Source organism: Symphodus melops, assembly GCF_947650265.1.
Source record: "Symphodus melops genome assembly, chromosome: 18".
NCBI lineage: Eukaryota > Metazoa > Chordata > Actinopteri > Labriformes > Labridae > Symphodus > Symphodus melops.
Window position 1 is genome coordinate 1,310,603 of NC_136708.1, and position 27,644 is coordinate 1,338,246.

General features: G+C 41.5%; 4 protein-coding genes and 1 long non-coding RNA gene across 5 annotated transcripts in view; 3 read left to right on the forward strand and 2 right to left on the reverse strand.

The window, feature by feature from the left end:
• Window positions 1-379: 379 nt before the first annotated feature.
• Window positions 380-3,566, forward strand: LOC306838916 (uncharacterized protein). The gene is made up of 2 exons (XM_079367337.1): window positions 380-815; window positions 1,378-3,566. The coding sequence occupies exons 1-2, from the start codon at window positions 650-652 to the stop codon at window positions 2,439-2,441; spliced, it is 1,230 nt and encodes a 409-aa protein (XP_079223463.1). The 5' UTR covers window positions 380-649; the 3' UTR covers window positions 2,442-3,566.
• Window positions 3,567-4,375: 809 nt separating this feature from the next.
• Window positions 4,376-7,040, forward strand: LOC306838912 (uncharacterized protein). Its single transcript, XM_079367330.1, has 2 exons — window positions 4,376-4,612; window positions 5,323-7,040. Exons 1-2 carry the CDS (start codon window positions 4,435-4,437, stop codon window positions 6,576-6,578), a joined length of 1,434 nt encoding a protein of 477 aa, XP_079223456.1. The 5' UTR covers window positions 4,376-4,434; the 3' UTR covers window positions 6,579-7,040.
• A 1,249-nt stretch (window positions 7,041-8,289) lies between these two features.
• On the reverse strand, window positions 8,290-12,217 carry LOC306838914 (uncharacterized protein). The gene is made up of 2 exons (XM_079367332.1): window positions 11,744-12,217; window positions 8,290-10,164 (listed from the first exon to the last, which is right to left on the reverse strand). Exons 1-2 carry the CDS (start codon window positions 11,934-11,936, stop codon window positions 8,993-8,995), a joined length of 1,365 nt encoding a protein of 454 aa, XP_079223458.1. The 5' UTR covers window positions 11,937-12,217; the 3' UTR covers window positions 8,290-8,992.
• Window positions 12,218-12,614: 397 nt separating this feature from the next.
• LOC306838908 (uncharacterized protein) lies at window positions 12,615-19,892 on the reverse strand. The gene is made up of 4 exons (XM_079367326.1): window positions 19,598-19,892; window positions 19,343-19,438; window positions 14,747-14,907; window positions 12,615-14,439 (listed from the first exon to the last, which is right to left on the reverse strand). Exons 1-4 carry the CDS (start codon window positions 19,810-19,812, stop codon window positions 13,286-13,288), a joined length of 1,626 nt encoding a protein of 541 aa, XP_079223452.1. The 5' UTR covers window positions 19,813-19,892; the 3' UTR covers window positions 12,615-13,285.
• Window positions 19,893-26,907: 7,015 nt separating this feature from the next.
• LOC306838923 overlaps window positions 26,908-27,644 on the forward strand; it is a 63,047-nt gene continuing 62,310 nt past the window's right edge. Inside the window, exon 1 of the long non-coding RNA XR_013781136.1 lies at window positions 26,908-26,986. This is a non-coding gene — a long non-coding RNA (uncharacterized lncRNA). The remainder of the gene's footprint in view (window positions 26,987-27,644) is intronic.

Below are 27,644 nucleotides of genomic sequence, written 5' to 3' on the forward strand. Positions count from 1 at the left end.
TTGCAGCAATAGAATAAGGCTACATTTATACTTTAAAGTAATTTATTTTATAAAATACTTTTGAGAAACTGTTGGCTCCAAGGTGTTTTTTTATTTTGAGGTTTTTTTTAGTTGTTGTGCTCTACGAAGTCTTGTCACAATCATATCAGAGTTTTGGACTGTATATATGTGTGTGTGTGTGTGTGTGTGTGTGTGTGTGTGTGTGTGTGTGAACCCCACGCTATGGTTCGTGGACCCCTTATTTTTTCATTTTGTTATTTTCATTAAATGTAGTGTCACATAGTTGAAGCTACACACCCCGGTCCAGTAGGTGGCGGTATGCACCTCTTTGAGTCATCGTTGTAACAGACCATAAATAAAGAAGAAGAACGGTACCCGGAAGTACTAATGCTAACCCTGGCTAACATGCAAATTCTTACTATAACTACATGTGTAAGATGTATCCAGGCAGAGTTAACCGACTCTATGTTTAAAAAGGAGATGATAAGTAGTATTGGTGTGATGATTTCACATTTTTGAACCCGAGTCCCATCTTATGTTAGCTTAAAATGTTTCCGTGAGTTAGCATAGTGTTAGCTCGCTCGCAGGAAGTAGACGGAGCCGGACCTCGGACAGTCCCTGAAAACACACTGCAGAGTTTGTGCTGAAAATGTCTAAAGTCCAAATGCTGAGAGACTTTGTGAACCAGAGGCTGAGTGCAGCTGCTGAGGAGATTTTTGTGCTGTTTGAAAAAACGATCTCAGAGTACGAGGAGCAGCTGAATGGATCCAAACAGAACCAGGGACCTGAACAAGTCCTGGACTCACCCAGAGCAGGTACATGTGTTCACTCTGAACCCTGCTCATAAATGTTCATAAGAGGCACAGAGAAGGGACACAGGTGTTTCATATGTATGTTTTTGTAATGATGGAGCATCAGACCGGAGTGCAATAGATAAAACCAATCTTTCATTTAAGATTTCATATTGGCCTTTCATGCCTTTAGAGGAGCTGATAAAAGTCCTCATTTATCTGAGACTGTCACCGAGGGAAGTGAAGATGAACCGTGATAAATGCATAGCTTAAAAAAACAACACATTGTTTTCACTGGGAGCAAACTACGGCACATTTTAGGACAGGACTTCAATGTAAAATCAAAGTAAATGTTTGTGAAAGAATCCACCAGACTGCCGGCCAAAGTTTGGGAAGACCAGTGTCAGTGTAAGACGAGGGAATGAGATCTGTGGTTAGATGAGCGTCCACACGGTCGAGATGCATCGGGTTGTTTTTAGAGCTGTCGGGCTGTGATGTTTCCTGCACCTGGTCTGGTATGAGTCCTGGATGGAAGGCATGCCGGTGATGTGTTTAGTAAACTAAAACTTGTATTTGTTCTCCACAGACATCCAGCAGCAGGGCTGGAGCCCCAGTCTCAACCAGGTGGATCCAACAGAGTCCCAAGTCATTAAAAAGGAAGAGGAGGAGGAACTGTGGATTAGTCAGGATGGAGAGCAGCTTCAAGACCTGAGGGAGGCTTGTATCGACGAGTCCACGTTCACTTCTGTCACTGTGAAGAACGAAGAAGATGAGGAGGAGAAACCGCAGTCCTCACAGCTTCGCCAAAATAAAACTAAAAAGAGCCAAAAGCCGACTCTGCAGTCCTCCGAGTCTGACACTGATGACAGCAGTTGGGATTGGGAGGAGATCAGGAACTCTCAGTCCGGTCAGAACCCTCTCCAAAACAGTGAAGAACCTGTGACCGACGCTGAAGGAAAAAATGGAGAATCAGCAAACAGCTCCTCTGAAGTCGCTACAAGTTCAGGCCAGAAGGGACACCCGCTGAAACACAGCCGGAGCAGAACAGGACCCAAACCTTTCGCTTGTTCGGTTTGTGGGAAACGATACCTGCGAAAAAATTCCTTAGCGACTCACATGAGACATCATTCAGAGGGAACACGTTTCAGCTGCTCAGTTTGTAAGAAGATTTTTCCGTGGAAAGGAGACGTGGAGAGGCACATGAGAGTCCACACAGGGGAGAGACCCTTCAGGTGCCCCATCTGTGGCTCCAGGTTTGCCCAAAGCTCCACTTTGACCTTACACTTAAGAACTCACACAGGAGAGAAACCTTTCAGCTGCTCAGTTTGTCACACAAGTTTCAGCCTGCGAAACAACTTGCTCCTCCACATGAGGAGCCACACGGGAGAGAGGCCGTACAGCTGCTCGTTTTGTGGAAGGACGTTTGCACTGCGAGGCAATCTGAAACGACACTTGTTTGTCCACACAGGGGAGAAACAATTTGTCTGTTCAGTTTGTGGTCAAAAATTTGCACAACGTGGAACTCTGAAGCGGCACATGACTGTCCATACGGGGGAGAAACCCTTCAGGTGTTCAGTTTGTGGTAAAAGATTTGCACAACAAGTTACTCTGACGAGACACATGACAGTTCACACGGAGAAATCCCAGTAGTTCATCTTGAAGATTTTCTCCTCTGCAGTGTCATAAAGTATGTCGTAGGGTTGTCCTGTTTACAGCCTGATTAGCTCACGTCTCCATCCACACACACTGTATGGGGGGATGTTTTGATGACTCATCAGTTTTGATTGGATGAAGGATCAGAGTTGTTCACAATAAGGCGTGTAGCTGAGCTGATTGACAGGTGGGCGCCGTGTAACGGTTCAGCTCCAGCTCTCAGCCTGTCGTTAGCTTGTTCCTGACGTTGTTCAGAGACTGACTGCTGGATTCATTGTTTAAACACGGATGTGTAGTTTGATGGGTGATCATGTGTCACATGTTTGGTTGTTTCCGTCTGCAAATGTAAAAAATGTGACTTTCCTTCTGTATCAGAGGGGAACACAGTTTCACTCTGTGTCCCTTGTTATTTTTTAAATTTAAGATCTTAGTTTATTTATGTCGCACATTTCAACAACAAGGTCATTCAAAGTGCTTTACACAAATGCATCATGACCGAGGAAGGAAAAGAAAAAACACTGAAATAATACAAACTTCAAATATGTTCTTCGTCCCTTTGTCCACCGGACGAAGCGCTGGCTGTGCGCGTGAAACGTTTGTTTGCTAAGAAGAAAAGTGCTGCACGTCCGTCCTGTCTCCATGACAACAGTTTGTTGACAACAGCCGCTGTATGACCGACTCTGCTCTGTTACTTTTTACTGCTGTTTTTTTTATTTCAGATCGTTTATTTCCTGATCAGACACGGAGCGACACGATAAATAGAAACGGCAAAAAAAACGGTGAATATCAGACATTTGGAAAAGAGCGCCGGTGACCTCAGCGGCGCCTTTCTGAAAAGAGGAAAGATGTTCAACTTGAGTGGCCGCACAAAAAAGAGGGAGTGCTCAGAAGAAAGCACGAGGTGGACACGAGACCTTTCATTGGCTCTCAGAGAAACGCATCATTCATTGAACGAGTGACTTGAGCTTGTTTCAGTTTTCTCTGTTTTCAGTGGTTTCACTTTCACTAAATACATTTCTACACGTTTTGTGTCTTTCTAAAAAGTTAATCATAACTTTAACATGATAATCAAGCTTGTATTGAATTGACTCTTCATAGGAAGTTTAAAAAATCCAAATAAAGTTTGCTTTATCGACACTTGCTTATCTTCATTGAACTTGTAGAGTTTGACTATTTTAGGATGACAGAGCGTCTGCACATGAGCCGGAGCTCAGGATCAAAACATCTGGATTGAATCTCTCTGAAACACGGAGGAAATGAAAAGGAAGCGACGTGGAGGACTCGCAGGGTAAAACACGAATCATGCTGGAAACATGTTTTCTGTAAGCTGAATTAAACAAACCTGCAGACTTCACCATTTTTATGACGTGAATTGATTCTCCCCTCATGATCAAGATGAATGAATCATCGAAGGTCCAGAGTTATTAACGCTGCTCCACACAAGGGGGCGGTAACGCCTGTTGCCACTTCAAACGAAGAAGAATAATACCGGAAGTTTTGTTTTACTAACCGTGTGGCTGCTAGCATGCTTACTCCTTTTTGTTATAATCTGAAGTGAACTCCCGGAGGCTATAAGCACTAAAAACTATCTGAAGTTGACCCTTTTTCAAAGATTCGGGATGTCTTTTCTCCAGTCTTAATCTGTTAGCTCAAAGTGCTAATGGGAATTAGCTTGCTCGCTGGAAATAGATGGACAGAGAGCAGGATGTGGACACAATAATTTCCAGATAAGCCTGTCTTTGAAACATTTCTCTCTCTCAGTTTAGATTGTTTTAAAAGATGGACACATTATGTGGCGCTCTACACTGCTGGAGAGATTCGGTTCGCTGGAAATAGACGATCTTTGAAGTACAACGACGACTCCGATCAGTGTGAACTTTGTAAACAGAGTGTGAGCTCTTTGTAAACAGAGTGTGACCTCTTTGTAAACAGAGTGTGACCTCTTTGTAAACTGAGTCTCTCAGAAGAGGACATTTTCTTTTGTTCAAAAATGGCGAAAGTTCAGTTGCTGAAAGATTTCGTCAACCAGAGACTGAGTGCAGCTGCTGAGGAGATTTTTGAGCTTTTTGAAAAAACGATATCAGTGTACGAGGAGGAAATTAGCAGATCGAAACAACAGAAACTTCTGGAGACTCCCGACAACCCGAAAGTCCGCTTGGAAAGGAAAGGTTTGTGAAGTTCAACGGGTTTTTTTTCAACAAACAGCAACACAATTAGAAAGCGTCCAACTGTTGTTAATTATCATCAGACATGATCAAACTGGGGGGGGGGGGGGGGGGGGGGGGGAGTTTAACCACTTATTTTTCAGTCTCCATCCTTTACAGTCTGATTGCACACGTCCACTGGGCCGGAAATACATGTGAACCGTTTCAAAATAAAATCACATGCACTTCCGGTTTAGCATTTCATGTCAGCCCATCACCCCGCCACAGACATTTCTAAATCTCTTCTAGTTCACATTATTACAAATCTTTTGACTATTTATAGTAGCATGTTGTTTCCTCTATGACGATGGAAGCATGACGCTCCCCACTCAAAAATAATTCTGAAAAAGGATTCCTGCATGTCTGTTTAATAAAGGCGGCTGTTTTTCCCTCTGCTGCTCTGTCCCGTTTTCAGTTTCAAAAGATAAGTTAGAATAATTTTATGAATTTATAGTTATATATATCATGTCCACATGTGCCCACAACGTGATCAGTGACTCAAAGTTGAAGTCACTTTATTTATTTTCTGCTCCAGTTCTTCACAGGTTAGTAGTTTTAATGACTTCTACATAAAGCAGTTGTCTCTATATTTAAGAAAATAGTGCTGTTTGTAGTTTAAAAGTAAACGGTAAAAACAGTTTTCTAAATCTCACATTTTTTATTGTTCCCTGCAGACATCGAGGTGCTGTTGGTGTGTGAAGAGGAAGCGCTGCCTGAGCAGCAGGAGCGCGGACCCTGCCTGGACCAGGAGGACCAATCAGAGTTCACAATCATTAAAAAGGAAGAGGAGGAACTGTGGAGCGGTCCGAAGGAAGAGCAGCAGCTTCAAGAGCTGGAAGAGGTTGATGTCACCAAGTCCATATTCAGCCCCATCTCTGTGAAGAGTGAAGAAGAAGGAGAGAAACCTCAGTCTTCACAAATTCATCAACACTCAAGAGAAGAGGACAACGACAAGGATTCACAATCGTCTGACTCAGACACTGATGACAGTAATTGGGATTGGGGGATCAGGAACGCTCAGTCGACTAGTGAAGAATCTGTCAGTGAAACAGGAAGTACAACTGGAAGCACATCGACCAGCTCCTCTGAAGGTGCTGCAAGCGGCCAACGGATAGATGTGCTGAAACACAAAATAAGCAAAACAGGACAAAAACCGTTGGATTGTAAACTTTGTCATAAGAAGTATAAATGGAAAGAAGAGCTTGAGAGGCGAAAGACAACACAAACGGTAGAGAAACCTTTTAGGTGCTCCATCTGCGGCACACGGTTTACACGGAAAGCATCGTTGACCTCACACGCGAGCGTTCACACGGGAGAAAAACCTTTCAACTGCTCCGTTTGTAAAACAAGTTTCAGCCGTAGACACAATTTGGTTTTACACATGAGAGTTCATACTGGAGAGAAACCGTTCAGTTGTTCAATATGTGGGAAAAGATTTCCTTCAAAGCGAAATGTGAGACTACACTCGATCGTCCACACAGGCGAGAAACAATTCAGTTGCTCGGTTTGTGGTCAAAAATTTGCCCTACATGGAACTCTGAAAAGACACATGACAATCCACACAGGGGAGAAACCATATAGTTGTTCAATCTGTGGTCTAAAGTTTGCCCTCCCGGGAACTCTCAAACGACATACGATTGTCCACAAGGGGGAGAAACCGTTCAGTTGTTCGGTATGTGGCAACAAATTTACACAACGTGGAACTCTGAAAAGACACATGACCACGCACCTGGATGAGAAACCTTTTAGCTGTGAAGTCTGTGGAAAAACATTTACACAAAATGGAACTCTTAAACGACACATGGTGGTCCACATGGATGAGAAACCATTCGGTTGCTCTGTTTGTGGTAGAAGATTTGCAGAGCACGTCAGTCTGAAAGTACACTTGGCTGCCCACGCAGAGAAACTCTCCAGCGCTTCCCACTCATAGACGCTGCTGCTGATGCCAACCAGTTATATTTGCTGCTGTCGAAGTTTATCAGCCAAATATTTAATCTTTCTTTTTTACTGAATTTAAAAGCACATGAATGAGAGAGAGATGCTGGTGGTCTCTCCTCTTGGTGCAACATTTAATGTTAAAATGAAGCTACTTATGTTGACGTTTTAGTTTTTTTGCCGCTGCTTGCTGCACTGCTTCAAGGAGGATCATTGCTATAGTAGATGTAAATACCACATTGACAATAAGCCTCCTGAAAGGCAGATCACGCGGAATGTGGAGTGGCTCATTTCAAAGACGAGTAAGGTGAACATAAGCAGCATGAGGCCGGTGCCGTGTTGGTAGGGTGGAATCGCTTCGCCTGATTTCTAACTGTTATATAAACCGCTTCTGAAAAAGTCACTCTTTAAAGAGCTTGCTTGTTAGTTTTCAGTCATTAAAACTGATCCAATCTTATTTTGTCGTTTTCTTTTTGGTCCCTCTCATTCATTTCCTAACTCATCCGTGTTCATTTGTTCGTGTCGGACTGCAAAGCTGTGTAGCATCAACACATATTGAATTATTGAGGTCAGTGAAAACACTGAAATCTGAACTGGGTGAGGTGAGACTCAGAGGGAAACCGTGCTTCTCCAACACAACCTTTGTTATTTAAACTTTCAGATCTGATAGACACACAGATGAGCCCGACTCCCACCGGCACAAAACAAACATGACTTCAAATCTGTGCTGCAGCAGCAAAAAGGTTCTTTAGTCTGACTAGTGGAGTTCTTTCATTAATAAAATGGAAACATTTCAGCAGCTTGTGTGGTTTTATTTTCTTCTTCTCACATACAAACATGTAAAGCAACAATCACATTAACCCTCAGCTGATGTTTTATGTAAATGAACATGAAGAAGTAGCTCAAGAAGAGACAGTCTGAAATATCCATCATGTCATTGGGTGTTGTTTTTTAGTCATGTCTTAACTCAGGAGGCCCCGCCCCCTCCCGCTATCTGACAGGGATAGTCTCCCGGTGTAATGTTATATTACTATATTGATTTATTATAATGTGTAATGTTCAAGTGTGCATGAAAAACCACATGAAGATTTTCGGAGGCAGTCCTGAAATGTTCAGCGGTGTGAATCTGAAAACAGCTGCAGACGGGACAGGCTGTGGCTGCTCACGCCTGGAGAACATGACAAAAGACATTCAGATGCAACGCAGCGGTTACCGTGGTTACCAGGCGTCAATTTTAAAACAAAATTTAAAAAAACTGCTGTGCTCTTGGGTTTTAATGTTTTAAACTGTGACTACGTGTTCATTATCCTGTTGCTAATCTGACCAAGAAATCTCCAAATAAAAGTTGATAAAAACTGAACTTTTAGCCCAGACGAATTAAAGGCTTTTTATACTTAACCCTCTGAGTGCCTCAGACTTCTTCAAGCTTCTAAATTGAGAACTCTTTGAACTGAAGGTCTCCCTGTTTCTTTTATTCATGGAATAAAGTATTACTGAAAAGTTTTGTCTGTTTGTCTGTTACCTAAGAATGAGTCCGTTATATCTGCAGAGGGAGAAGGTCCAAAACCGTGTTTCTACAGTAGCCTAGAACGGACAAACAAAACTCTAGAACTCTGAAACACTGGCTCTGGATAAGACCTTTCGCTGTTTCTGTTTGCAATGTGAAAGCTCACAGCTGGAAGGCATGAAATCTCACACACTCGTCCTTTATATTCAAATCTTTAATCTGTGTTTCCAAATCTTTTGGCCTCAACTATGCACTTTGTTTAGGGACAAAGAGACAACATGGCAATCTTTATACAAGCAAAGGAAAAACATGTTAGTCGAATGAACGTTTCTAATTGGATTAAAACTTCTACATAACATCTTCCAACTCATCACAGAATAAAAGATAACTTTAAGAATAATTACAGCCATAAACAGCTGTATAAAAAAACATGTAGGTATCCGAGGACGCTCGTGAAAAATTCTAAATCATCCTCGGGTAACTATGAATTCGTTAAAAAGCTTATAGAGGGAAATGTTAAAAACATACAAAAGATATTTATATGGGAGCAAATCAACTCCAGTTAGGAAACAATCATCTGATTGTAACTCACAATCGAAAACAGTGAATGTTGTCTGTGCTCTTTAAATAACTTTAAATATTCAATTCTTCCAAGTATCAAAAGTGTTGATACTTTACGCTGAGTGAATTATCGTTTCACAAATACTTTTTCTCTTCAGATTTCCAAAAGGCAGACCCCTTTTTTTTTTTTTTTTTTTTAAAAGATGTGTTCTGGGACATGTTTGCCGTTATTGGCAGGACAGCTGCAGAAAGTAAGGGATGACATGCAGCAAAGGGCAAAGGTCAGATTCAAAGCCTAAGACTGCAGCAAGCCTTTTTTACTGCTGTCACCAAATGAACAGCTAAAGGGTTTCTCCTCTGTGGTGACAGTAATGTCTTTTGAGAGCTCCACTGCGTGTGAATGTTTTGTCACAGAATGAACAACTGAATGGTTTCTCCCCTGTGTGGACAACAAAGTGCCGTTTTAGAGCTCCACTCTGTGTAAACCTTTGCCCACAAACTGAACAACTGAATGGTTTCTCCCCCGTGTGGACGATAACGTGTCTTTTAAGAGCAGCGTTTCGTGTGAACCTTTGACCACAGACCGAACAACTAAACCGTTTCTCACCTGTGTGGACAAAATAGTGTCTTTTTAGATCTGCACTATTTGTAAATCTGTGTCCACATATTGCACAACTGAACGGTTTCTCCCCAGTGTGGACAACTGAGTGGCGTTTAAGGTCTCCGCTCTGTGTGAATCTTTTACCACAAACCAAACAACTGAACGGTTTCTCTCCCGTGTGGACTCTCATGTGCCTCACCATTTCTGCTCTCCAGATAAAACTTTTTTTACAAAATGCGCAGCTGAAAGGTTTCTCTGCTGAATGGTGCATCATATGGTTCTGTAAATGTTTCTTACTCTGGTGTCTTTCAGCACAAACTGAGGAAATAAATGGTTTCTCGCCTGTGTGGATTTCATTGTTTTTCAGAGGTTTGTGAGGTCCATAGCTTGTTGAACATTCAGGGGAGATAACTGATGTATCTTCAGTGTTACAGTTCATGTCACTTACAAGTACACTGTTGTTTTGCACAGGGTTTAAACCTTCCGGAAGTTCATCACTCTCCTCCCAATCACCACTGTCATCAGTATCAGATCCAAAAAAGTGTGAAGTCTCCTCAGGAGTATCTGGCTGTAAATGACTGTCTGGACTAAAGTCTCTGTCTGGTTCTGCTCCTCCACAGTCCTCTCCATCAGATTCTGTTTTCAAACACTCAGAATCTCTGCTCTCTTCACTTTGGTTTTCATGAAGCTGTGAGCTCTGAGGTTTCTCTCCATCTTCTTCTTCTGTCTTCACAGGGACATGAAACAGAGAGACCATGCTGACATCAGCCTCCTCTGACCCCTGAAGCTGCTCTCCCTCCCGACTGCTCCACAGTTGGTCCTCTGGTGGGTCGTCCTGGTCCAGACAGAAGCGCCTCTTCTGCTGCTCAGGAGGATCGTCCTCTTCATTTCTCACGATCAACTGCTCAACTTCTGTGCAGAAAAGAAAACATACAACTCTATCAAAACTAGTTTGACATCAATAAACCAATCACACATATCGAGTTGTGACGACTCATCATTTTTTGTAGCTACGACAATCACAGAGCTGTGAGGGAGGTCAAAGTCTGCACTGAAGCTGAGTATCACACAGATGTCAGTCTCTCATTAATCATTTCAACTCTTGTTTCTGTCAGTATGAAGTTCTTTATGTTCACAGAGACGTGTAAAAATCAACCATCGTTTGATTACTGGGGAGGAAAAACAACGATATACCGGCTGATCACAGCACTTATCAAAGATCTAGAATGAAGACGAGATGGTCACTCTGCTGGAAAGAAGTGAGCAGGTACGAGCATCAGCGCTCCACTCTCTGCAGAGTTGTAATCCATACAGCGCCCTCTGCTGGTGACAGAGAACTGCCAGCAAGAGTAACACAATAAAACTCAAATGAAAGATTGACAGGTGAGTCAATGGAGTGACATCAGACAGGGGTTGTCACACATGCGACACAGAGTCCCGATGCTCACTCCTCTTCCTTCTTATGAGATGAGAAAGGAGGGTAAAAGAACGGAGAGGGAGAAGAGGGAAAGAAAAGAAGGAACGAGGAAACGAGAGAGGAGAAACAACTTCACAGTATTTTGTCCTACAGACGCTTCAGGACAGTAAACGTCTGAACGCTGACATGTGACTCTTAGTTATAAAACTCAGTTCAGCTTTGTTTCAGAGAAGGATGTGTCCTCGAGGAGAAAAACAATCGACTGTTTAAACACAACGGGGTCGAGTTTGTCTTTTAATGCTGCTGTCGTGAGGGACCAATCAACAGACTGCAGGGTTTAGCTCCACCTTTTAGGGTCCAATCGATATACTTGGCACCCCAACAGAAGGGTCCCCAAAAGCAAGACGGTACAGGTCGACATCTTTCCCGGCTTTAGTCGATGGAAACACCTGAAAATGTGTCCCGTACTGAGACGAACCGCTCGGTGGAAACGGGGCCCCCATACTGGTCTGGGGCCCCAAGGAGTTGCCTGCCTTGCCGGCTGACAAGCAGCACCTCTGCTCCTGAAGGAAGAACACTTCTGTGGATTGGCCACGGCACAAAGGGGACCAACGTGTGAAACTGAAAACCAGGACACGATGGAAGTCAAACAGTGAAAAAAGGAAGAGCTGTTCGTCGTTGTCATGGTGACCGTAACAACAACAAAAAAGATGGGACCTTTCAAAGACCCCCGTGTTTGTTAAACTCTGTCAGGTACCCGAGGGGGGATAAATCAGCACAAACACAGAGAGAGAGGAGCACTGCTGTGTTCACCGCTTTCTCCTGGAACTAACAAGAGGAAGAGGAAGGTGTCAGTGAGTGAGGAAGACTCAACGAGACTGACGCAGGTGATCAGAAGGGGGGGGGGGGGGAGAGAGAAAGAGAGAGAGAGAAAGAGGGGGGGGGGCAGATCTTGGATACGTTTGTAGTTTGGTTGGGACCTTCCAGACTGAGTGTATCTGGATGAAGTGTGGAGCAGGGTGAGGGATGCTGTCAGCAGTAATGTCTTCACAGTAAGGGAAACACAGCACCAACCTGATCCCTGTACGCGGACTTCAGGGTTAAAAACAGCGTCCAGCAGGTGGCGTTGTCGCTCATTTTCCTCTTTGGATCGACAGATTTCCTCCTCATATTCTGCTAGCGTTCCTTCAAACAGCTCAAATATCTCTTCAGCAGCTGCACTCAGTCTCTGGTTCACTAAAGCTCTCAGCAGCTGGACTTTAGACATCTTGATCAGATCTCTCTGCAGCTTTTCTTTCACACACAGTCCGCTTGGAAAACGTGTTCGGTCGCGCTAAAGCTAACAGCATTAGCTTCGTATGACGCGGAGACTATATTTAAAAGTTAAACAGTTTAAAACAAAAACAACAGCGAAAAGACCATCATCAACAAACAGGGCTTTTAGTTTATCTTGATTGTACGTCAAGACATCGGCTGTTAGCGTGTTAGCATCGCGTAGCGCAACTGTTTCCGGTTCCTCTCCTTTCAGAATAAAGGCACGTGACCGCCACCTAGCGTGCCGGAGTTTTTGGTCTGAGTAGAATAAAATAATGACAAAATCCAGATACTACTGTTCAAGAATATTTATTGCCACTCAGAGAAACCGCTCTGCAGGGACACTGGAAGAGTGACTCATTGAATTGAATTAAAGTCTCTTTTACTTAAACTCTGGACTTTAAAAAAAACCCATCCTGTTATTGAATGCTTGATGTGTCTTGACTTGCCCCCTGTGCTACAGCTTATACCAGCATGGCTGCTGATGTTGTTTATGCTTTTAGTGGATTGACCACCCTCACTGTTATAATAACCTAAAATCAATCAATCTTCATTTGTGTAGCGTCAATTCATAACGAGTGTTATCTGAAGACACAGGCATAAAGAAAAATGAAAAGAGAGATACTTCCTGGTCAGTCAATTGAAGGTTTATTGTAATATTACGGCATCAAACCTACAAATAAAACACATGAATAAATATGCAAACTTTAGTAACGACTACAGAAATCCACAATTCTCTGGTCAAACATGAAGACATCATGCACGAAGACAGAGCTGGACATTGTGAACTCATCCTTAGTTAAATCAATTTGAAGATTAATAAATGTGACAAGAGAACATCAACTCCAAGTACATGTGTAGTGTCATCAGGAATCAGTCATTAGTTAGTCAGAATAAATAACGAGTCAACTTTACAAGAAAAAACTGAAAATCTAAATCAGAGTGAGGAGAAACACAGAGAGGATAAAGATGCTTCTAAAACCAGGCTGAACCTTGTGTTGTCTTTTATCCGTGGACTTGGTCTACTTCCTGTTGAACAGGAAGCTGACAAACACCAGAGGTTAGCTTGTGCAAACTGTGACCTAACATTTCTACTGAGTCCCTGTGTCAGGGCGCCTTACATGACACTAGTATCTTCAGGTTTTTCTTACTAACCCATTTGGGATTTCTCTTTTGGCCTTGTTGCCTTTCTTTGACAGGACAGGGGAAAGAGTTGGCATGGAAATCGGGACAGAATGTGGGATGACACAGGCTGCCCAATTGAAGGACCATAAGCTCCACACAGGGCGTCTGGCCTAACTGCTAGGCCATCTGCGACTCACAGCTGTGATTTTTGAAACTTTCAAGTTCAGTAAATGTTCCGTCACAAAAACTGCAAGTGAACGGTTGCTCCGCAGTGTGCAAGATAGCGTGTCTTTTTAGAGCGCCACTTTGAGTGAATCTTCTGCCACAAACTGAACAACTGAACGGTTTCTCTCCTGTGTGGACAACAGAGTGTCTGTTCAGATCTCCGCCATGTGTACACTTGTAACCACATATCAAACAGCTGAAGAGTTTCTCCCCCGTGTGGACGACAGAGTGTCGTTGAAGGTCTCCACTTTGTGTGAAACTTTTACCACACACTGAGCAACTAAACGGTTTCTCTCCTGTGTGGACAAAAAAGTGTCTTTTAAGACATCCGCGGTCTCTGAATCCTTGACCACACACCGAACAGCTGAAGGGTTTCTCTCCTGTGTGGAGTCTCATGTGTGTCACCAGCTCGGTTTTCCAGTTAAAACTCCTCTGACAGACTGAGCAGCTGAACGGTTTTTCATCCGAGTGGCGCCGCATGTGTTGATTTAAGTTTTTCTTACTTGGGTATCTCTTACCGCAAACTAAACAACCAAATGGTTTCTCTCCTGTGTGGGTTCCTATGTGTTGCTGCAGATGTTCCTCTTGTCCCGAGCTTGTAGCAAATTCAGAGGGGATAACTGATCCAGTATGACAGTTCACATCACTTCCAGGTACGTCTTTGTTTTGCGCAGGGTTCAAACCTTCTTTACTGGCCTTCCAATCACCACTGTCATCAGTCTCAGAGGAGTTTGAACTCTCGTCATCAGTAACCGGCTGTAAATGAATGTCTGGATTAAAGTCTGATCCCTCACACTTCTCTCCTTTAGCTTCTGTTTGTGAATATTCTTCTCTGGTCTGATCACTTTGGGTTTGTTGAAGCTGTGAGGACTGAGGTTTCTCTTCATCGTCCTCTTCAGTTTTCACATCGACAGGAAAGTAAGTGAATTTGATGATGTCAGCCTCCTCTGGCTCATTAAGCTGCTCTCCCTCCTGACTCCAGTGTTCCTCCTGCTCCTCTTTACTGTGTGCTGGTTCTGTTTGGTTCTCCTGGTTCACACTGAAGCTCTCCCTCTCCTGCTGCTCAGGGGGAACCTCTTTATCTTTCACCATCAGTGGCTGGACGCCTGGGGAGAAAAGTTAAACACACGACTCTCTGAAAACTCTAGTTTGCTGTGAGCATTTCTTTAAAGACCAGAATCTGCCCGTTTAGTGCCGGCTCGGTCCTGACCGGGGATCTGTCGGTCCTCACAGATATAGTATAGCCCATTTTTTGCCAATCTCGTAGGCACATTGATAATTAGCAGATACAAACATGAAAACAAATCTTTGCAACCACTAAAACCCTTCCAGCACTGAGATCCATAAAGAAACAGGCAGACATTAAAGAGTCTGAAACAGATCACTTCTTCAGGTGTCAACGTCTGTACAAACCTGCTGTGTGTAACCGGGCGTCAGGGCTGAGAGCAGCGTCCAGTAGATTCTGTTTCCTCTCGTTCTCTTCTTTCAAAAGGCGAAGTTCCTCCTTGTACTCTGCTATCCTGTTCTCAAACAGCTCAAACATCTCCTCGGGGGCTTCTGACATCTCATCATCCCTGTGGAGAAAAAACCTGATTACACAACAGTGTCAGCATCCATTTACAGGTGGTAATGTTCCTTCATTTTATCAAGTATGCACATCACGTGTTCCTGATGTACAGGTCAACTGTGTGCTCATGTACTAAAAGTTGAAAGGGAGCACAGCGTGTGGTGGCTGGTGCTCCTGTGTGTGTGTGTGTGTGTGTGTGTGTGTTTGTGTGTGTGTGTGTGTGTGTGTACTAAAACGTATGTTGGTGTGTCTCACTGCGTGCTCTGTGATGCTCACAGTCATGACAACAGAGAGAGAGCAGGGAACAGAAGCTGCACTGAATACTCATAAGATAGCTCTGATGACTTTTTGGAAAACATTTACCCGCCCTGTGGCGCACAGCTCTCTGAAATGAACTCACCAAACAGAAAATCTACCCGCATTTGGCGCTTGGTGGGTGTGAATTTTGGACCCGGACCACAGGTAGAGACAACACCCTGAGCCGGCCTGCACACATCAGTATCAGACTGGGAGCTACAAGTTGATTTGGGGCAGCAGCTCAAGTTCCCAAACTATGTGACCTCCACTTCATAGACATGATTTTATCTGTGTCTTCTCCCTGACAGTCCTCTGAGAAGACGCATGGAGGAGGTAAATGAGCAGCTCAAATACCAAGAGCTGCTAGAGAAGTGTCGGACGAAGGGGTGGAGAGCTCGGAGGCGGCGAGGCGGGATGCAGAGGCTTTGCAGGCTGCACGTTGTGCGAGGTCTTTGCACTGCGTGTCATGACAGGAGCCGCCATCAAGACCAGCACTGAGGCTGCAGAGAGCGCTCCAGTTGGCTTTGGATGAAGAGGTCCGGCCCCTGGGCCTGAACAACCCGGGCCGGGTCGCCTGTCTGATGTGCCGGATGTTGTGAGACCCGAAACAGCCGATGAACTCAGGAGACATCACTGATGATTTATCCCAGCACATCCAAGGATGCCGAAATGGGCTTCCTCCGTAGGGTGGCTGGGCGCACCCTTAGAGATAGGGTGAGGAGCTCGGTCACCAGGGAGGAGCTCGGAGTAGAGCCGTTACTCCTCCACATCGAGAGGAGTCAGTTGAGGTGGTTCGGGCATCTGGTCCGGATGCCCCCTGGACGCCTCCCTAGGGAGGTATTCCGGGCATGTCCCTCCGGGAGGAGGCCTCGGGGTGGCGCCCCCCGCCACCCGTCGGTCGAGGTGAATCTTGGTAGTGGCAACCAATCACGTCCCTGTCTGCTACCAAGAATCTACCAGAATTCTACCACGATGTGGCCAATCAGCGCTCGTATCGCTACCAAGATTCACACGATGTCCCGCCCCACTCGGATGTCCCCGCCTCAGAGTTGCTTAGTAACGCCAGCGCCGGCTTCTGGTAAGTAAACTTTTATTAAAATAAATATATTCACCGAATTACTAGCCCGGCCCAAGGCTACTGTTAGTTGTTTTAACTTAGTTCGTGTAATGTGGCTATGAGCATAGCATGACAAGGCGATCATGACTGAATGTAATCGGTGTAAAAAAACAGGCATATAGGAAAGTAGTGTTTGGGTCGAATTAACCCGTTTTGTGTTTTTAATTACCGTAAAACAATACAATAACAAGTGATTTCCACCTGAAACTTCATGGCCTTACATTATTTTCAGTAAAAAAAATTACAAGAATGATGAAACGAAGGACCATTTCATTGTTAAATGTGAAAACAGTTTCATGCTATAGTGTTGATAATACAAGTTTGTGTGTATATATATATATATATATGAAACCGCTACACACACACACACACACACACACACACACACACACACACACACACACACACACACACACACACACACACACACACACACACACACACACACACACACACACACACACACACACACACACACACACACACACACACACACACACACACACACACACACACACACACACACACACACACACACACACACACACACACACACACACACACACACACACACACACACACACACACACACACACACACACACACACACACACACACACACACACACACACACACACACACACACACACACACACACACGTATACATACATACATGACATGCGGGACACAGGGATACAAGACATTAGTGTTCAACAACTGCTGTCCTCCCTCCCTTACATAATGAAAAAAACCATAGATAAACCCGAAACAAGATGGAGAGGACCCCCTATATGACTCAGAATAAACAAATTACAAATTAAACCCGTGCAATTAAAAATAGACTCATATTTATATAAAGAAATGTAGATAACCTGTGAAGTAAAATAAATGTATGTGCTATTTTAAAGACAAATGTTCCTTTGAGAACAATAAAACCTTATATCTTAACTTATCTTATGTGATGAAGTGCTATTGGAGGATACATTTGATCAGCTGATAAAACTGAAGTTTTTTTTTTGTTTTGTTTTGTTTTGTCTTCAGGTACAGCAGGCGTTGTAGGTCACAGGAACAACAAACTGTGATGCAAGGCATCCCAGCTCCAGACGCACCGATGGCAGCAACTGAAACGCTTCTTGCAGCTTTGCAGAAAGGAGCTGCTGAACCTCATTCTTTCATTCTTCCTCCTAACTGCTGGGGAGGCAAAGCTAAAGAGAAGGCCACAACCTCAGACTATCTCCCAGGCTTCACAACCCCAAAATCCTCTCTTTCCCCCATCTGTGCAGTGTTCTGCAGGACCCTCACAGATGATGTTCATCACCATGCCACCCTTCACTCAGACCTCAAATAAAGATATTCCATATACAACCCTGCAATACAGGAAGAGGAAGCAAGACAAAGAGCGCGCTGGACAAATGACAAGAAAATATGAAAAGAAGTCGGATGTCATCATTTGCAAAAAGTGCAACAAGGACAGAAAGCCACAGTCACATCGCCAGTACTTTGGAAACTGGTTCTGCACAGAGTCTGAGACTCAATCTTACGAAGAATGGAGGGCTGTGCTGGCAAAACATGGATATGGGAAGAAACAAAAGCCAAGCAATGACAACCCTTGAGTTTCTTAAGTCTGTGTGTGTAACAAGACTGGGATTTATTAAGGATCACTCCACATTAGGACTTAATCAAAATGCCTGACAGAGAAACATCTAAAAAGACTTCTAATGTTTAAAGGAAGCATTTTATTGTGGTAGATCTGCCCTATTTTCCCTGTCCTCTACTTACTCTACTCCAGCGTGTAGCTGTGAACCTGAATACCAGGAGTACAGTTGGAAAACTGGAAAAGGCTGGCAACATGCGGTTCATGTTTGCTGTGTCATATGCCATTATTGTTTTTATTATTATTATATTTATTTTTCTATTTTTTATGTAACACTTGATTGTTCTTGTAATCACTGTGTTGTTTATTAATGTTTTTCATAAAATGTCAAATTGAACAAACAAACATTTCTGTCTTCATTTCTTCTTTATCCTCTTTAGATAAATGAAACAAATCTAAATGTGTCTTTTTCTTTTCTTTTTATTGCCCATAAGATATAACACACAGACACTCATAGGCTATATAAATATCTATAGTCATCTACATACATGCTTTTGAATATTTGTCAGTTTCTCTTGAGGGTAATAATCCTTAATATTAAAATAAGGGTTATTGATGCCAAATGTTTTGGGGAATTTAATATAGGCTTATACATTTTGCAAAGTACTAACATGGTTAAAAACACGATTTGATAATCTTGCAAACTACAAATAATATTAAAAGGGGATTAAGGAAAACATTTGATTTGGTATGCAAGCCAATCTGCCACCTGCTGTCCGAATAATGCATCAACAGGACAAAACCAGCCAAACAAACGAGTTCTTATCGTTGTTTATAACTGTGTATGGTGACATTAGGCAATGATTAATTGCACACGGGTTTATATATTTGATTTGGAAATATTAATATACAATGTTTATGATGTGGGAATCCCAACGAGTTCATCATGAACAGGATTCGATCTACTGATCTCAGCGTCATTTCACGCGGTTTCTTGTTGTTCACCTAGACCAACACGCGCTGGCCTTGGCGCCAGGACACGCTGGAGAGACTATGTCTCTTGGCTGGCTTGGGAACGCCTCGGGGTCCCACCGGAAGAGCTGGAGGAGGTGTCTGGGGTGAGGGAAGTCTGGGTGTCTCTGCTTAGACTGCTGCCCCCGCGACCCGGCCCCGGATAAGCGGCAGAAAATGGATGGATGGATGGACATCCAAGGATGTTTACAAACTCTAAACTAAATACACTTATTCAAAGGGAAAAAATACGGTCTGGAGCTAAAACAACCAGGAGAGTTACAGTTTCACTTCTGTTTCTGTACACTTCTCCAACTTTCTCCAAGTGCATACTTATACAAAAGTTGAAGTAAACCATATGAGCCATATGAGACAGAACAGTAATCTAAGCCGTGTTCATATCAGCTTGAAGTTGCACTCACAGGTCAGAGAGAGACTCCGCAGCAGCAGCTGACCCAGCGGGGGGAGGAGCTCTCAACAATCCGGGTTTCCACGGTGTCGATGTTTGCTTCTCATAACTAGAAAACAAACACAAAGTGACGGGCTCAATGGTAGCTCATGTACCAGCTCACACAGCCAGGGGAGCTAACGTTAGCATTGGGCTAATGTGGCTACATGAAAAGCGACATATTTGATGAAGACAAACTATTCCCCCCTCCAACAAAACCAAAACTCACCTGTCCAACAGAAAGAGAGCAACCCTGGCATCACTCCTCAGGCCCTTGAGCTCCTTCAGTTGTCTCCATCGTTGAAAAGCTGGACCGATGTTCACTCGGGTTTGTCCTCTCGCTTTATCTAAACTGCTTTTTGTTGAAGCCTTCTCGGCTTCCGTCTTTCTTTCCTTGCTCTGTTTATGAGGACGAGCCGTCACCAGTAATTTATCCGACATCATCAGTAAACTTAGACTGAAACATACAAACTACACACTCAAGTATGGGTGTTCTGTTTCTGGTAGCCTTAGCATGTTAGCATCACAAAATTGAACTACTTCCGTTTTTTTCTTCTTCTTCTTTTAGTTTAAATGGCGGGTTACAAACATATCTTAAAGAGGTGTATACCGCCACCTACTGTACCGGAGTATGTAGCTTGAGTTTATACTTCTCTATTTAATATCAAGTAAATGAAATAAAATAAAATAAAATAAAAAAGCAGCAAAATAATAATAATAATAAATAAATAAAGTAATGACCTAAATCCAATTATATATCTCTATATCTTTCAAAAATTGTATCACAGCTTTCTGTGTTTTCTTGATTCCTTCTCCTGTAGTTCCAAGTAATCCCTCAATACTCCATTTCCTTCCTACCTCTCTTATCTTTTGATTTAGTCTGATCCTCATTCTTCTATAGTTTTTTGCAATGGAACAATATGTGTTCAACGTTTTCTGTGACTCCACATTCCTCACATTCATCTGTTTCTCTTTTACCTAACAAAAACATTGTGTTATTCAACCCTGTATGGTCAAATCTCATTTTAGTTAAAATTGTCTCCTCTCTTCTATTTTTCCTATTTACTCCTTGTGTATTTATAGATTTCTGTAAATTGTAATATTTCCTCCCATTTTTATTCCTGTCCCATCTGACTTGCCATTTCATTGTCATTTCTTTTTTGATCAATGTCTTAATTTCGCCTTTACCAAAATGAACATCTATAAATTCTCAGATTTTAGTAGAAATTTTAGCTATTTTATCTGCTTTTTCATTTCCTTTAACTCCTACATGTGCAGGTACCCAACAAAATCTCACATCTATAAGAAGTTTATGTAGTCTAAACAAACTTTGATGAATTTCTAACATTAAATCTTCTCTATCCGATTTCATATTCTGGATACTATAGAGGGCGGATAAGGAATCAACACAACATACTGCTCTATCTGGTTTCACTTCTTCCACCCATTGAAGTCCTATAATAATAGCCATCATTTCTGCCGTATAAACTGACAACTGATCAGGTAATCTTTTACCAATATTTATTTTTATTGATGGTATGCTTATTCCTATACCTACCCTATCCTCTTCGTCTTTAGATCCGTCTGTATATATATCTGTATAATTGTATTATTTATTTTTAATATACTGACTTACCAATATTCTTTTCTCATTGTCTCCCCATTTTCTTTTTAGGTCCATCAAACTCAAATCTACCTCAGTAGCCGGAAACATCCAAATAGGAATATTACTGATAGGAGTAGGAGATGTAATGCATATATTTTCAATCTTATATTCCTCTACTTTTGCTTTTATTTCCCAACCAAATCCATTACCGTTAAAAGAATGATATTCCCAACAATCTTTTATTACACTTTTAGCAGGATTTGTACTATCACTGCCATGTAACCGACTCCAATATGATAGCATGAGTTTATCACTTCTTAGGTCTGAGGGGGCTTCTCCTAACTCCACCTGTAATGCCTGAATTGGAGTTGATCTCATTGCACCAGCACATATCCTCAGTGCTTTATTTATGACTCTATCTATTTTTAATAAATGAGTTTTGGCTGCTGCTCTGTACACAAAGCACCCATAGTCTATAGTTGACCTCATCAAAGCCCTATATATGTACATAAGCGATCTTTTATCAGCTCCCCACTCTTGTCCAGCTATTGCTCTCATTAAATTTACAATTTTCTTACATTTAGATTCTACTTTTTCCACATGAATTGTACCCTTTTGATCGAGCCACATACCTATAATATTTAAACTGATCTACTCTTTCCATATCCTGTCCATATAGCTTAAATGTATTTTTGTCTATCCCTTTTTTTCTGGTGAATAACATATGAGAGGATTTACTTGCTGAAAGCTTAAAGCCCCATTTATAAGACCATTGTTCTACTTTTCTTATTGAATCTTCAATTTTATCTGTCACATTTTTGGGATTTCGTCCTCTGACTCATATGGCTCCATCATCCGCATATAGAGCTGATCCAACTCTTCTATCTAGATTTGAAAAGATATCATTAATCATAACATTAAATAGTACAGGACTAATAACACTACCTTGTGGAATTCCATTCATAATATCATATTCTTCAGATACTTCTGACCCTATTTTTACTTTAAATCTTCTATCTGAAAGAAAGTCTAATACCCAGTTATAAAACCTGCCTCTAATTCCTATTTTGTTCTATTTAATTAATAGCCCATCCCTCTACATAGAGTCATAAGCTTTTTCAATATCAAAAAATACTATATTCATAATTTCTTTCATTTTAAATGTTTTCTCATTGTTTACTTTTACGATAGCATCCATAGTTGATCGTCCTTTCCTAAAATCACTTAGATAAGATCCATATAATCCTCTTTGTTCTAGGAAGAAGTTCAGCCTTCTGACTAATATCTTTTCCATCCATTTACATAGATGGGATGTTAAGGCTATGGGTCTGTAGTTACCCGAATTATTAGGATCTTTCCCAGGTTTATTAATTGGCAATATTAATGCACTCTTCCAATTTGTTGGTAATTTTCCTTCATTCCAAATCTTATTGAAGACATCCAATATTCTCTCATACATTTTCCCAGGAAGTTTTTGAAACATTACATAACTTAATTGATCTTCTCCTGTAGCAGAGTTCTTAATTCTATTTAAAACTGTTATCAATTCATTCATGTTGATGTCAGCATCTAAAGAATTTTCCTCACTGTCTTTTTTATTATACACATCCTTATTTTCGTCTAGAATTGTGGCTTTATTTTTCCTGTGATCATCATCTAAATGTTGACCACTATGTACACTGGCAAACTTCTTTCCCAACATATTTGCCTTATCTTTATCTGTTATTGTGTTCCATCTTCTTCTAATACCGGTACTTTAGTATACATTTTCTTTCCACTCATTTTCTTCAACATTGTCCAAACCTCTCCTATTTTAACTTCCCTCCCAATAGTAGAACAGTAACTCCTCCATGCATTCCTTTTACTGTCCTTATTCTACGAGCTTGAGCTTTTTTCTTTTGATAATTAATTAAGTTCTCTGAATTCAAATTATTTCTTAATAATCTCAATGAACTATTTCTTTCCTTGATAGCTTCCGTACATTTATCATTCCACCATGGGACCGTTTTCTTTTTACTCCCTACTGATTTGAAAGGAATACTTTTTCCTGCTGCTTTTAGTATGACTTTTGATACTTCATCTGTACATTCCTCAATGGTACCCTCCATTGAAATTGAATCTGCAAATTTACAGCATAATTCTTTAAAGTTTTTCCAATCTGCTTTTTCAAAAAAACCATTTCTTATGACTAGAATTTTCTGTGAAATCTATTTCAACATTTATAGCGCACCATATTGGAAAATGATCACTTCCTATGTTTGTATTATTTTCTATATTCCACTCACAAGAGTGTGCAAAGTTATTAGAAACTAAAGTGAGATCAATACAAGATACTGAGTTAGATCGTATATCAATTCTTGTACCATTTCCATTATTTAGACAAACTAACTGCCTAACATCCATCAATTCTTCCACTACTCTGCCACTACTGTCTGTATGCTTACTTCCCCAGAGATTATTATGTGCATTGAAGTCTCCGCACCATATTTCTCTCCCATTTCCTCGTCTCATTATGTCTTCTAATATACTCAGATTTAATAATTTACAAGGATTGTACATGTTAATTATTGTTATATTTCCATCTGTACTTCTTTAGCTTGAGTTTGGACCACACATCCAGCATATGCAGCACTATGCTCACCTCCACAGTTACAGCATTTTAACTTAGCATCCTTTTTACATTTACCATAATCATGTTCTTCTCCACATTTTGCACATCTCTGTTTCCATTTGCATAGTTGAGCTATGTGCCCTATTCTCTGGCATTTGAAACACCTTAGAGGTTGTAGAATATATTCCCTCACTTTATAGTTGAACCATCCTATTTTGACTTCCAAAGGCATTGTCTTTTCAAAAACAAGCAGCACAGACAAACTATCATTCTTGACACCACCTTTATTTGTTTGGAGTCTTTTAGCTTCGAGTACTTTACTGCCTTGCAACTCTTTCTTCACTTCTTCCATTGTCATCTCTAGAGGTACATTTGATATCACTCCTCTTGTTTTCTCAACCATTCCTGGTGAACTTTAATCTGACTTCCATCCAGATGATTCATTTTCATGATCTTCTCTTGTTGTTTCTTGTTCACTGCTGATATGAGAATTCTTCTGTTACCCAACAGTTTAGCATACTTGATCTTCCCTATTTCTTTCTCTATTGCTTTCGTCACCTTGACTGGATGAAAATGTCCTTTATCATTACTGAATGTAATGATAACTTTAAAATCCTCCTGCTTGTCACTTTGGGGTTTATTGTTCCCATTAGTTCTAGTTTTCAGTTTTTTTGAAACTTGTGTTGATGAGCCTTCTTCTCCACTACTTGCTACAGACCATGATTTTTTCCTTGCAGCTTTCCGTTGACTAATCTCCATTTCTGAAGTCCATCCACCACCATCACCATCCGAAGTGTCACCCATAGCTACACTCACGGTACAGTTTGTTTGTAACCCGCTTTGTCCAAGTTTTCGTAACTGCTGCCAACGACGCTCCGTACTTCCGCTCCACTGCTCAATCCACTCCCACCTTCTCACTCAGTCAGCTGATCCGAACCCGGATACCTCGCCGTTGCGTTCACCCACCGTGGCTCAATCTCAAGTGTCTTATTTGCACCGAGTGTCCTCCGAGTTGTCTCCTCCACTTGCGTCTTAGCCCCGCCCACCAGAGATGCACGGAGGAAACGAAGCCGAGGAGAGAGGACCGAGGAAATCAGCTTTAAGAGACATGAGACGTCGTTTCCTTGACAGCGTCACATGACGCGACATCAGCTGATCACGTTCAGCTGTCAATCAGCTGAACAGCTGTTTATGTCCACACACACACACACACACACACACACACACACACACACACACACACGATGAGTGTGAGTTTGAGCGATGACCGAGGAGACACGAGAGCTGACTTCACGGAAGTCTTTTCACTGACAGACACGCCCCCTTCTCGTATATCACTCAGTGATTGGACGCTGCACAGGATCAGACTTCAGTGAAACTTCTCAACATGAGCAGAGTTTAATACGGGAGAAAAGAGGGAGATTAAAAAGAGGCTAAACGGAGCGTGGGACATTTAAACAGATGATGAACATCAGTGAGTTTGTAAAGAGTCGCTCTGTGATGAGCTGGGATTAAAAAGAGTCTGATGAAGAGGAGCCCGTTTTATATTCTCACTTATTTATCTTCTGAACGTTTCATCATTTAGATTCTAATCAATCATTTTCAGTATCCTGACACATAAATATCTGTGTTTATAAAATACAGAGTTCGTTGTCTAAATACAGGCTAGGTTCAGTCCAAACTGTTTAATAATAATCAATAATTATAGACAATTCAAAATGAAATCTTTCAGTCAGTAGAAACTGTCCTTTTGGTTATGACCAGACTGCAGGTTGTTCTTCAGGTGTTTTTTTTATCAGGTAAAGACACTAAACACTGTAACTGTGTTTGATTAGAAATAATACAGTGTGTGTGTGTGTGTGTGTTTGATGAGAAATAATACAGTGTGTGTGTGTTTGATGAGAAATAATACAGTGTGTGTGTGTTTGATTAGAAATAATACAGTGTGTGTGTTTGATTAGAAATAATACAGTGTGTGTGTTTGATTAGAAATAATACAGTGTGTGTGTTTGATTAGAAATAATACAGTGTGTGTTTGTGTGGACATAAACAGCTGTTCGGCTGATTGACAGCTGAACGTGATCAGCTGATTACGCGTCATGTGACGCTGTCGAGGAAACGACGTCTCATGTGTCTTAAAGCTGATTTCCTCGGTCCTCTCTCCTCGGCTTCGTTTCCTCCGTGCATCTCTGGTGGGCGGGACTAAGACGCAAGTGGAGGAGACAACTCGGAGGACACTCGGTGCAAATAAGGGAACTGAGAAAGGCCCAGTGAAAAGACTTCCGTGAAGTCAGCACTCGTGTCTCCTCGGTCATCGCTCCTCGGATCAGCCTCCTCTCTCCTCGATCCTCTCTCCTCCGTTCGCTATTAGAGCTTTGGGACGATCCTCAACATGGCGGCTTTAGAACTACTTCCGGTTCGGCCGAGGACTGAGGACTGAGGAGACTGCAAATAAGACACTTGGGATGTACCCCGTGCCCTACTTCCGGTTTCTTCTTCTGCGTAATTAATAGGCTGGTGTAGTAATGACGTATTTTTGTAGGCCAACCCGAAAAAATGGCGCCGTTGGTTCCTACGTAAATTTGCCTATGGGATTTTGGATCATTGCAGAAAATAATCTCTGTGTCAAACACACATTTCTGACGCGTTGCTGTCTTGTTCATCAGGATAATCTTTACAGATGAACGTCATTTATATGAAGTTTGAAGAGTTAATGCAGCCGAGAGAAGTAAAAAGCTAACGTTATGCGCGACCGAACTACACCGCGGTCGGTTTATAATGACGTCACAACCGTTATGCTTCATCGATCTAATCAGCGGATTTGACAAGCTAGCTAAATGTTAGCTTAATAAGTTGTTTATTAACCTAATATTTACAAGAGCACTGAAAAACATGACTAGAGGCTGTAAGGAGGATTCGGGAGAGAGTTCCCGGCGTGATGGCGTTTAATGTCTCCATGACAACCACTGTAGTTTCAGTTAGCTACTCGTTAGCAACTGACGTTTAAAGTTCGCGTAAAAACTTTAAAAGTCACAAGTGGGGTCTTAGCTAACGTAGTTTATCTCGTCTAACAAAACATCAACATCTCTTCAGCTTGTGTTAACCACAGACTATTTCAGGCGTCTAAACACAAACACATTCAAAATCCACATTGACTTATAGAGTTAGGAACCCATGGCGCTAAAATGCTAACTCACTTCCTGGTTTTAGGACTCAAAACTACAGCAGTCTATGACAGGAGGTAATAAGAGTTTAAGGTCCAAGTAACTAAATCATCTTTACTGATCCAGTTTATTTTGTTAACTATTATTTTATTAATTATCTTGATATTCTGGATCATCAACACATTTTATAACACAATCATTCCTCCCAGCATTTTCTCTGCAGACACAGTCACACATGTATAGAGACCCAGAAGTGATGATTGAGCAGCTTTACTTTTGTATCTGAATAATTTTTCCCCAAAAAACTTTATTAAACGTTTTTTATAACTGTATAAAAATAGAAAACAATAGACAAAATTGCAACATGAACATAACACATTTTACAAATGTCGTATCAATATTTATCCTGTCATTTCAAAATCTAAAAATTAAATGAGTCTTAAAAGAGCAATTAATGAGGTCTGAACTGAAAAGAAAATGAAATAAATTATAAAGAGAAAGATAAATAATGAATGAAATATACAAGGGTGTGTAATGTGTTCATTCTAAGTTTTTCAAAACATATATTGTTTTTGCTTTTTCCCCATTAACTAATGTAAAGGACTTGAGATAGTTTAAATTCATTCAAGGAGGAGACAAAATTTGGTGATTGTAAAAATCTATTTTTGTGTATAAAGAATTTTGTCAGACAGAATCATATTAAGACAAAGTTCCTCATTTGTGTTGTTTGAGATTATTCCAAATGTAGTATCATCTCTGGGGATGGAAGACAGATGTGACGATATTCCTTTTGCGATCCATTTATGGATCTCAACGTATGAATCACATCGCATAAGAAAAAGATATGGTCTCATTTTTGCAAAATGAACAGATGTTATCTTCGATTTTGACGTGC